The sequence below is a fragment of the Bufo bufo genome, chromosome 4 (assembly GCF_905171765.1).
Source record: "Bufo bufo chromosome 4, aBufBuf1.1, whole genome shotgun sequence".
NCBI lineage: Eukaryota > Metazoa > Chordata > Amphibia > Anura > Bufonidae > Bufo > Bufo bufo.
The window spans coordinates 212,538,196-212,550,342 of record NC_053392.1 but is presented as its reverse complement, the minus strand read 5'-3'; the positions used below and the strand labels follow the sequence as shown (position 1 = coordinate 212,550,342).

The window sequence follows — 12,147 nt, the reverse complement described above, 5'->3', positions numbered from 1 at the left end:
CCTAGCCTGGATAAGTCAAAGCGTTTTAAAGTTATCACCACTTAAAGTGACACTGGTCAGATTTGCAAAAAATGGCCAAGTCTGTAAGGTGAAATAGGGCCGAGTCCTTAAGGGGTTAAATAAATGGAGCTGCAGGTTGAGCATGTACACTTCCCCTGCATTCACTCCTTATGGGCTTGTCAGAAATGGCAGAGCTGTGTACTCTGGCAATCCCATAGAGAATGAATGCAGCTGAAGTCTGCATGCCGGACCTGCTCCCAGCGGTCAGATGCGTATTCACCCATCCTATGGACAGGGGCTAAGTTAATATCGGCACAACCCCTTTAAGGCCAGTGTTTGGTTTGCTGCAGCCAATCTCAGACCAGCACGTGTGTATGGGCCTGCTAACCTCTGGAGAACTTGCACTGGGGTCTCTCTGCAGATCCATCGGTAGTAGGAATGACTTCATGCCAAGCATTAGTCATCAGTTTAAACGGTAAGACCTAATTTGGCTGCTCCTATCCTCCGCTGTCAGCGGCAGCACACAATGTGCTGTTCACGGCGGTCTGTATTCTGTCTGCAGTGCTGCATACATAAACTGTCATAAAGCAAGGCCTTCTGTTTATTGGATCCTTCAGTCTGATAGTAGAGGAGTATGGGGAAGTAGTACATAAAGTGCTTCCCCTATTCTCCCTGTGCTGAGCGCTGTAAACAGTCCGCCTTTAGCAGCCAGTTCTGGTGGTTCAATGTAAAATACACTTTACTCGTTAGTTCAAAAGGCAGTAGGATGGATAGATTACATGCGAGCCTATTTAATGCAAAACCCATATGTGTTTGGCTTTGATATTGGTGCAACATTTGTGGGTGGTTTCTGGGACGTAGTTATGGAGGGTTCTCTTTTTTTTTTTTTTTTTTCTTCTTTTTTTTTTCGGGGAGTTAACTCCTTGGAGTGAGTGTTACTGTTTGTACCCGTCACTTACAGAAGTTTTCTTTCTGCACTTTCAGGATACCTATCATGTTGCCGCTTCCTAGATGACAACCAGATCGTCACGAGCTCTGGAGATACAACTTGGTAAATACTGCAGAAAACAATAACCTAAAACCCTTTTCTTTGTGTCCATTGCTTTTTGAGCATCTGTCAGCAGATGAAACTGGCTCGTATGCCTTCAGCTGCCAAGCGCCCATGTAACGGGGCAGCCAGCTTCATAGGTACAAATGTGCCGACAGTTGCCCTTTAAACTGTGCGGGAGCGGGGAGCTTGTGGGTGACGGTGGGCTCCCCATAGAGGAGGCAGTGTCTGCAGTGCATGTCAGGGAGCTGTATTCCACCTGGGACTGGTGCTAATACGTCTGCCCCAGCCAGTTACAGGATGAATCAGCAGCAATAATAATAAAAAATAAAAAAAAAGCTATAATATAAAATGCCCCAAAGGCCTTGTCTGACCTTTTATGGGGGGAGCACAATGTATAAAATAAAGTGAAAAATGAAGACAAAATAAGGAATTCCACCATTTAGCCTGCACTGCTGTTTCTAGCCCTGCCTCTGGTGACTATTAACTGTCCTCTGTATCAACACGACCATAACCTTAAGGGGACACAGTTTAAAAATGTATAGTTGAACTATGTGCTATAGAAAATAAAAAAAAAAGTGAAGATTCTCCTGGATATAAAAACAAAAAATGCTGAAGTAAAAAAAAGCCCCATGTATCGTATGCAGGCATACAAATTATGTAAATAATGTGATGGAAAAAAAAGTTATAGCTTTTGAAGCCACATGTACTTAAAGGGAACCTGTCATGTGGATATTTGATTATAATCTAACTAATTATATACAATCATTAATTACTAAAAAGTGCCTTAGATGTATTAACTTACTGGTGTGACAGATGGTTACCTCATAATATACACACAAAGATGCCGTATGCTAATGAGCTGATTTGAGTCCAGTGTGATGTCATTGAGTCAAGCGTTTTTTTTTTTTTTAATTCAGAGCTATAGCCACTCCCCTGCCCACCTGCTGCTGATTCCTATGGAAACAAACTGTCACTCAGCAGCAGGTGGGCGGGGAGAGTCAGGAGCTCATGAATATTCATGACTCATCATTATCAGCTGGAGCTTTTCAATACAAGATGTTGGCAGATTGACTGGGTCAATTAAAGAAAGTGACCTAGCATTTTGCTAAGAGAATCAGTCACTTATTTATGTGGCCCTTAGTTAGGACACCATAAAACTGGTGACAGGTTCCCTTTAAAGGGACTGTCGCACGCAAAATCTGCAGTTTTCAAACCAGCACCTGGATCTGAATACACTTGTAATTTTATGTAATTAAAAATTTATCATAGCCACTGAGTTATTCAATAAAATGTATCTGTATAGTGCCCCCTGCTGATCTCTAGCTCTCTCGCAACATCTTTTTTTTTCTTTTTTCTTTGTCCTGCTCACTGAGGTGGCCGCACATGCTCAGTTTCATCCTTCAACTGCCCCCTGAGCTGTGATAGGGAGAGCATGGACACGCCTTCTGAGCTGTGATAGGCAGAGCATGGACACGCCCCCTGAGCTGCAGCAGGAAAGACACTCCCCTTGAGCTGTCAGCTTGATATAAATCTAGCAGAGCAATGAATGGGGAGATCTCTGGATCAATGTGAGGTACAGGGCTGTCAGGAAGAGATTGTCATGTACTTTGATATCTAATGTATTTTTTATGTTAATCATGGGACTGGTCAGAGAGGGGGCTGTATGTATGCCAAATGTTTAGGCATATGATATGCCGCTACAGTATAATTGCATTACGAGGTTCATTCAGAAATACCAGGAGCAGAGTCCATTGAAATCCGTCTGAGGGCTGCCTGATTGGCGTCATAGGAAGCTTCAGCCTTTTAGGGCAGAAGCACACAGCAGCATAGATGGGCAGATTTTCATGTGGATTTCTGTGCCAAATCCATACCAAAATGCACCTATGTTACTTGCGGATTTGCCCCAGATTTCACCCTTTTGCATTGCACTGAAAATTCACACAAACAATTGACACTGAGGATTTCGTAATCCACAGCTCAGTTTCCCCGCTGAAGATTTCTGCACAGTGTAGACCATCTCATCTACTTAGCGGACATTGTATTATGCCGCAGGTTTTCCATGTGTAATATGCACAGTGTGGATGTGGTGTAATAATTCTGATCTGAGCACGCTGCATTACTGACACGCAGAGAAGTCACACTATGGTCACTGAATGTAATACACTGTGAAGAACCATGAAGGAAATTCTAGGACAAGTGTGCCCCATGATACATGGCCAGAGCAGAATTTTATTACCTCAGAGCGGGAGTGCAAAACCTTTTCTAGGCCAAGCGCCTTAAGGAAGGAATGTTTTTGGCCCATCTATACCCCAGTCAGCCAAAAAGCCATCAAATATTGGTTTGACCAGCTCTTTATGCCAGCAGAACGTTGCCCCATCTAAAGAGAGGATCATTCATGTGGCTGCTTGTTTGGGCATTTATCAGCCCCTATGAAGGTCCTTATACAAGCACCGATTATTGACAATTAGTGCTCATTGCCTATGTAAAAGGATTCTTATAGATTTAACGGGAATGTCATCAGAAAATAACCTATTGTTTAAAGGGAGTCTTTCACTGAATATGACCATTACAGACCACTCAGATCAGGTTCTCCTTTACTTTCCCCACATTACTATGGTACCTTTTCATATTGCAGTCCATCGCCGATTTGCTCCAAAAAACACTTTTATACCATATGGTTATTAGGTTCTGAAGGTGCCCAGGGGCGGCGTTCATGCGGCCGGTGCCCAGGCCCCTGGGCGCTTTGCTTACCAAACCCCTCCTCTTTCACCCCTCTGGCCCGCCCTTGTTTAATCTGATTACCTCCTCCTCTCTGTCTGAAATCCTGTGCCTCCGCCGGCTGGATCGTGTTGCGCAGGCTGGCGCATGCGCATTGAAAGTCCCTGGCATGAACGCCGCTCCTGGGCACCTTCAGAACCTAATTACCATATGGTATAAAAGTGTTTTTTGGAGCAAATCGGCGATGGACTGCAATATGAAATTAATCATAGTAATCTGGGGAAAGTAATGGAGAACCTGATCTGTGTGGTCTGTAATGGTCATATTCGGTGAAAGACTCCCCTTTAAATTATGTATTTACATTAAACATATTTTTAAAGAAATTTTTTGTTAATGTCAATATCTGTATTTAAACAAAAAATAATAATAATAAAATCCTGCTTTTCCCACTAGCCACTAAGACTAATAGGCACCACTTCTTGGTCGTACAGATCATTTTACTGCAGTCATCTCCTTATCATTACAGGCAGAATTAGAATGGCAGGTATCACCCCTGTATAGATAACACAGGATCCCCCATTCACAATAGGTGATTGTTAGAACATATCTATTCTTTCCTGACCTCAGCACAGGTCACAGAGCATGACTAGATATAGATGAGCAGGTAACTGCAGTAAACTGATCTGTACAGACCTAGAAGTGGCGCCTATTATTAGGCTACTTTCACACTGGCGTTTTGGTTTCCGTTCGTGAGATCCGTTCAGGGCTCTCACAAGCGGTCCAAAACGGATCAGTTTTGCCCTAATGCATTCTGAATGGAAAAGGATCCGCTCAGTTTGCCTCCATTCCGCTTTGGAGGCGGACACCTGCTTGCAGCGTTTTGGTGTCCGTCTGATGAAGCGGAGCCAAACTGATCCGTCCTGACACTATGTAAGTCAATGGGGACAGATCGGTTTTCTCTAAAACAATCTGACACAATAGAAAACGGATCCGTCCCCCATTGACTTTCAATGGTGTTCAAGACGGGTCCGCCTTGGCTATGTTACAGATAATACAAACGGATCTGTTCTGAACGGATGCAGACAGTTGTATTATCTGAACGGATCCGTCTGTGCAGATCCATGACGGATCCGCACCAAACGCTAGTGTGAAAGTAGCCTTAGTGGCCAGTGCAAAATCTGCAGGGTTTTTTGTTTTAAATTTTAAATATAGATAGTGACATGGAAAATGTAAAAATAACATCACAAGTTATTTAAAAGTATGTTAAACATAAAAATTTGATTTAAACTATAGGTCATTTTTTGATGACTCATTCCCTTTTAAAGTGGGTCCAAATTGACAGAAGGTGGGGCTAACATAAGTGGGTGTAGTCAGGGGCAGCAAAACCATAGAGGGGTAGTATATTGTACTACACTTTGGTATATGATTCTGCAGCAGAACCAAATGGCAAAATACAACACAATATACCGCCCCAGCAGAACCATATACCACGGTGCAACACAATATACCGCCCCAGCAGAGCCAAATATAACACAGTGCAACACAATATACCGCCCCAGCAGAACCATATACCCCAGCGCAACACAATATACCGCCCCAGCAGAACCATATACCCCAGCGCAACACAATATACCGCCCCAGCAGAACCATATACCCCAGCGCAACACAATATACCGCCCCAGCAGAGCCATATATAACACAGTGCAACACAATATACCGCCCCAGCAGAACCATATACCCCAGCGCAACACAATATACCGCACCAGCAGAACCATATACCCCAGCGCAACACAATATACCGCCCCAGCAGAGCCAGATACCCCAGTGCAACACAATATACCGCCCCAGCAGATGATGATAATCATTATGTACCTGGCTTGGGTAGCCCACTGGGTTTTGGCCCACCAGGAATTTTCCCCGTAGGCTACCCTCATAATCATATTCAGAAAATAGACCAAAAATTAAAATCTGCAGTCAGATTCTCCCTCATTCGCTCTCCAGAATGGTAGAGACCATGCATGTTGCTCTCCATCGTAGTTTCAGTTGCTGATACGGCCGACTATTTCACGGGGTACGCCCATAAATCTATAATGAAGATGGCTGCACACGTGCATGGCCACCTCTTCACCTCATGTACTGTGGGGTGCCAAACTGAGGTGAGAAGACCCCCATGAATGTAGAAATGTGTATACCTTTCCTGTTAAAATGGATGATGTAGACTTTGCTAAAGATGTGATGTTTTTTCCAGTGCTTTGTGGGATATAGAGACTGGACAGCAAACGACCACCTTTACCGGACACACTGGAGATGTGATGAGCCTGTCTCTGAGCCCTGACATGAGGACCTTCGTCTCTGGTGCTTGTGATGCTTCCTCTAAGCTGTGGGATATTCGTGATGGCATGTGTAGACAGTCTTTTACTGGCCACGTTTCTGATATCAATGCAGTCTGCGTAAGTATCACAAAGTGGCTGACATACAGTAAAATATAGCGTGCCATGCCTTTTCTCTGACCGTGTACACCGTGACGGCTATTAGTCCTGTTCCCATAGTGGCAGGAGGGTTGTTCAGTGGTTGCCGCACTGCACCTACCTCCCTGGAAACCATAGGACTGGATAGATAAACGCAACTATCATGTTTTCCTAAAATGAGTTTAAGTACCATTTCTGTAACTCTGTTTCAGTTTTTCCCCAATGGGCATGCATTTGCCACTGGATCGGATGATGCCACTTGCCGGCTGTTTGACCTGCGTGCAGACCAGGAGTTGATGATGTATTCCCATGACAATATCATCTGCGGAATCACCTCCGTAGCTTTCTCAAAAAGCGGCCGCCTGTTACTAGCAGGATATGATGATTTCAACTGCAACGTGTGGGACACTTTGAAAGGCGAAAGGGCAGGTAAGTGTTTGCTGGCCCCCCAGGTGAACAGTGTGCTCGTAATGTGGGGGTCGGTTATTTTTTTTTCCATAGTCAGGCCTCAGCCAGGTCATTAGCATCATGGGGATCTGTGCGGTAGACTATAAGAAAATGAGCACCTCCACCATGAAGGCCAGTGCGTTAAGTTTAACCCGTTTGTGTCTGTTTTGTCTCCGCAGGAGTCCTTGCTGGCCACGATAACCGCGTGAGCTGTTTAGGTGTAACCGACGATGGCATGGCTGTAGCTACAGGGTCTTGGGACAGTTTTCTCAGAATCTGGAATTAACTTGGGCAAAGAAAAATGATCTTGTAAATTCTCCACCGAGATCTGGAGAGGTCAATGCTGCAGCCTGTAGCTGTGAAATAATAACATTTCTACCTTGTATTTGCAGGTGAAGTTTTTCTATTCACTGATTATTATTACACAAAAAAAAAGGCTTTCTTTAAACTAGTACAAAATCAAATGAAGTCCTAGGGGTTCAAAGGGGAAAGAGCATTGGTGACTATTTCAAGGGGCTAGCACACAGGATCATGGTGACCAAGAGTCTAGGAGCCAGTCTTTATTTTGTGGTTTGGTTAAGTTGTTTTAACCCTTTTGCTGCTAGAAAAGTCGGTTATGTGTAAGACCTTTACAGCAGCCACACGGTTAAAAGATTTCTGCTTTGTGCTCAAAGTCTGCTGAGTCTGTACTGATATTTTATCTTTTTTTTGTACATAATTGAATGTACACACTATAGCAGCCGATCATGTAATGTTTGTATGTAAAAAAACAAAACCGAAAAATAGAAAAAACAAACAAATATGAAATGCCTTTTTTATTTAAAGAATATGAATTGTAGCTTTTTTGAGCGCCACAATAGTTTAGTGATAAATATACTTGATTGTTGTTTTTGTTTTTATTTTTTTCCTCTTTGTGAATTTGCTGTGGATGAAATGAAGTCATTGCTTTGTATTTGTATCCATACGGTTGTAGTATATCTTCACGTTTTTAGGCAGGCCAGTTTTTAACCTTGCCCCCTTCCATTGTTTGGCCTAATGGGACAGCGAACCTCTGGTGTTGTGTACTGATGCCTTTGTGCAGTCCAAGTAATATGCAGGAAAATCCAATCTGCTATTCTAGTTTCTGACTTGAATGCACTAATGTAAATTGCTAAACTTTCCATCTACCTGCACTGAAGAAGAAGAAAAAAATACTTGAAATTTCTTTCTTTTTTTTTTTAAACCCAATGAAAATTGAGACCAATCCAACCTAAAGCCCTAATAAGAGTCTAGAGTCGGTAACACAGACTTCCTGTCACTTCTAGCCAGAGCACCCTGATCATATACACGATACTGTAGGCAAGTCGGACTATTGAAACCCTGTGTTGTAAGTTGTGATGCGTCAGACCCTTTGTATAATTGTACAGCCAACACCTCTCCAGTGTAGCGCCACGTGTCGCTTTGTTTTGTGTTAGCGGCACAGAAGTGATACCCCAGATTCTCCAGATAAATCCAGCGTCCAAGTCTCGGCTTCCCTCAGTTGGAGAATGTGACGGCCTGTTAAATTTAGATTTTATAACGTAATACAGTCTGATTCCTTCCCTTGGAGCATCCAGTGCCAAATCAGTTTGTCCTTCAGTATCGGGGTGTACTTCCTACAGGTTGTACTGGCAGCCACTTTATTTGATATGCCAGGTTGTGAGGCGAGAAAATGGCTGCATGTACCGTGGGTAGGCGACCCGTTTATGGGGGTAGGCAGCCTTTGTGATGCACTGTGCCTTCTGTCACATTTCTTCTCAAAAGTGCCAATAAATACCAGGCAGATCACACTATTAAAATTTCGATTATTTTTTTTTTTTGCACAAGTATTCTATTGATAATTCAGTATGGAGGACCAAATTGCGAGCGGGATATTCAGTATTCTCTGCATAGTTTAGAACCGTTTTTCTGCTTTTTTTTTTTTTGCCAGCTTTTTTCTTTGTTCTGGTTACTAAAGGAATGGGAGAAGTTTTGACAAGTTTGACCATAATGGTGTTCCCTTTGAGCACAACAGTTTTTTTTTTTTGAGACCAAACAGACTTCAGCACATGACATAATGTGTATCCCCGTGAATGGTGATTTCTCAGTGCACTTAACCATGCTGCAAAGTCCTGACCACGCGTTAATCTGGCGTCATTTGTAAAATCCGCAGATTCTTCTGCTGTCGGAAAGGTAGATCTGTTTGTGACGGGGAGCAGTGGGAAAAGTGATTCTGTGTGATCAGGTCTTGTACTTTGCTAGTTAGAATAACCAGAGCACCATTTTTCAGTATAGGTCTCCTAGTATGTTCTAAGGTGGAAAGTGAGACATTGGACACCAAGGATAAAATACATTTTCAGTTTCCCATACACTAACCGTGCCAGGTGTGTCGTATCTGGGTATAGTAGTTTCTAGAGATTGTACTTCCCGATCACCAAGGTACCCACCACCTGCTCTTGTGAGACTTTTGACACCTACAAATTGTTCTACTTGTTCTGTGTTTTTTTTTTTTTTTTTTTTTAAGATAACTTTGGGGAATTCACTATGTGCCAATATATAACCCTTTGTATTAATGCCAACTGTAATGTATTTTATTTGCCTGCCTTTTATGTTTACTTGTCGCCTTTGTGCAATGGAAATGACCTCTGTGCAGCCTGCACCTATAGGCACATTGTCCTTATACCTGTCGTCGCTGGGGCAGCTCTTCTGTGGAAGGAACCCCTGTTACCGTGTCAATTCATGGGGAGAAGTCTGCCCCATCATTGATTTCTAGTGAATTGATGGGCAGGACTGGGGTGATCCCACAGCACGGCTGGCCCAGCGCTTGCGCAGATGCCTTTTTAATGACCATATGAGCGTGAAGGAACATCACGTTATCACAGCCTGTAGAAAGTTGGTGTGTACTACCTTACCTTCTATGCTGTGCTTCAGTGCATGGTGGAGCTGGCAACATTGTGCAACTACCAGGCTGTTTATAAGTAGACTGTGCCAATTTCCCTGCACTGGACTCTGATCTAACTGTCTTATGGTCCACCCATCTGCGACGTAAACTGAAGTGGCGAAAATGGCCACATGCTTCTTCCTCCTAGGACAAAGAAGACCACTTTCTCTATTTGACTTGAGTGGAACTGTAGTCTGCATCATCCATACACTGCACTTTCCCCTGTCAGTATAAACTGCTCACTCTAGATTACATTCCAACACTCTAATGAAAGAGACTTGCAGCTGTGAGGTTGAAGTACTGTATTCACGCAGTTTGGCGACGGCAGACTGCTTTACATCCTGAGCTGAAATTTTCTAGTTGAGTGACAGAATGAAAGACTGCGTTTGTGCAAGTAATGAAGCATGGGTTAATGGCGCACCTTGTATACATACTCTGGCATGCATGCTAGTGAAATCTCTTCCTAAGTTTCGAGGCACCACCGGCCTCGTCTCTCTTCTATTTTTATCCAATTGCTGGTTGTATAAAATACATGCAGAATGTTTAATGCCGTGTCGTATGGTAATATGTGCAAACAGTGTACTGATTGATATAAAATGATTAAACACATTACATGTGCCTCACAAATTCTTCTACCACACAGTGTGCTAGGGTTCGAGTTAATATGGACTTCAGTGGAGAGTAGCTCTAGATCTTTACGGCCTTTTATTGCTTTCTTTACATAGTGGTGCTTAATCCTGTGTGTTTCTCCATTCTGGGGGAGGGAGGGGAAATGGTTAAAAAAACAAAAACAAAAAAAAAAAGCATCTTTTAACATGTGAGTTCTTACACTTTCTATCCATAGAAGTCCAAGGTTTAGTTGCTTTTGTTGCTGTAAAATATATATCTACACTTTCCAGGAGGACAATTCTCACACATTCATTTTATAACATTTTTACTCATCTGTTGCTGACAAAAGGCTTTATAAATATGGATTCTGAATTAATTCTGCACTGCCTTTTGGATCGTGTACGTATTAAGAACTGTCTTAAAGATTTTAAGCCAATTAAAAAAACCAGGGACGTGCCATGCATTATTTTTATTTTTTTTCTCTCCCTTTATAACAGTCGCTGTTGTATAAAAGATTTCCCTGTGAAATAATCACTTGCTATAAACGTTTTGTTTATATTTTTCCACATTTGATTTTTTTTTCTTTGTATTTGTACAGTGGCTCAGTGAAACCAATATGTTGCCATGAATTGATATTGTAACCAATAAACAAGTGCTTTTAACCAGATACGTGTCGTATGTGCCTTTTTGCCTGCAGCGTTTGTGTGAATTTACCCACTAAGAATGCGTTCAGTCCCTTTACAAAGCTGCAGACGGTGCTTTTTTACCCCCAATTACAGTGGGGCGAACTTCAGGTTATGAAATTCGTTCACGCTTCGTTTTACTAGTAAAAGCAGAATTGCATTATGGATTCAGTAGCCACGGACCATAGTGCAATTCTATGACTGAATGCCTTTTAGAGGCATTCCGTTATTCATTCCGTCAGAATTGCGTTATGGTCCGTGGTAACTGAATCCATAACGCAATTTTACCAGTGAACAAATTTCATAACCTGAAATTCGCTCATCTCTACTCCTTATCTTAAATAGTGCGTGTTCTGCTTGGCCTGCTGTAAAGTTAAGATCCCCATCCCCTCCCTATGCTCTCAAAGGTGAAAAGTGTGTACTAATTATAATATTAAAATGAATAATTATAATAAACCTACATCCTGTGCAGAACACCATAAATCCAAAGACCATTGACTTAATATTAGAGAGCAGTTATCTGTAAGCTAAATTTAAAGTTTTATACATGATGAGCCGGACCTCTTCAGACAGGTATTTAAAAGTGATCTAGGAATTTAAAATGGATGGCCGATCCACAGAATTAGGTCATTAGTATTAGATCGGCAGGTGTCTGACTCCCTGAACCCCCGCCAATCATCTGTTTGAAGAGACTGCTTTGCTCACTAGAGGTCAGGTGAGCGCTGCAGACATTTCACAGCTTGCCATGCACAGCGCCGTATTTTGTAGATCAGCCCCGTTCACTTGTACGGTGATGTCACTGGCCTAGGGAGAGACATAAGTGCTCACAGCGGCCTTTTACACAGCTGATTGGCAGGGTTCCTGGGAGTTGGGCCCCTGCTGAGGAGAGGTCATCAATATCCAATTCCCGAATAACCCCTTTAAAAATTATAATTACACACACATGCATTCTAGTGATCCAAGTAAGGAATTATGGTGACTTGCCAGTTCCCTATATTCCCATCTAGCTAGTCAGATAACCCCTAAAAAAATCTGATAAAAGATAAATGCAAAAAACCTAGTGGTAGAGAACATATCAATTACTCACACTTGGTTGGGGGTCATTCACTAAGTTACTTTCTGCCAGTCCAGTGATCCTTCTGATATCCGAGTAGATGACTGAGTGAGTGTAGGGATAATTGCACCCTGAGCCAGTATTGAGCGCCCTGATGAATGACCCCTAACCAAGTCATC

At 42.6% G+C, this 12,147-nt stretch overlaps 1 protein-coding gene across 2 annotated transcripts in view; it reads left to right on the top strand.

Moving 5' to 3' along the window:
• GNB4 (G protein subunit beta 4) overlaps window positions 1–10,898 on the top strand; it is a 38,102-nt gene extending 27,204 nt beyond the window's left edge. Inside the window, exons 7-11 of one of the 2 annotated variants that reach the window (XR_005778255.1) lie at window positions 985–1,051; window positions 6,018–6,219; window positions 6,450–6,666; window positions 6,864–7,394; window positions 7,545–10,898. Coding sequence is in view for 1 of the 2 variants with exons in the window: in XM_040428268.1 (XP_040284202.1) it covers window positions 985–1,051; window positions 6,018–6,219; window positions 6,450–6,666; window positions 6,864–6,970 (593 nt within the window). In the remaining variant the exon portion in view is untranslated. Of the gene's footprint in view, window positions 1–984; window positions 1,052–6,017; window positions 6,220–6,449; window positions 6,667–6,863 lie in introns of both variants that reach the window. The other variant, XM_040428268.1, reaches the window with a different exon arrangement.
• The last annotated feature ends 1,249 nt before the right edge of the window (window positions 10,899–12,147 follow it).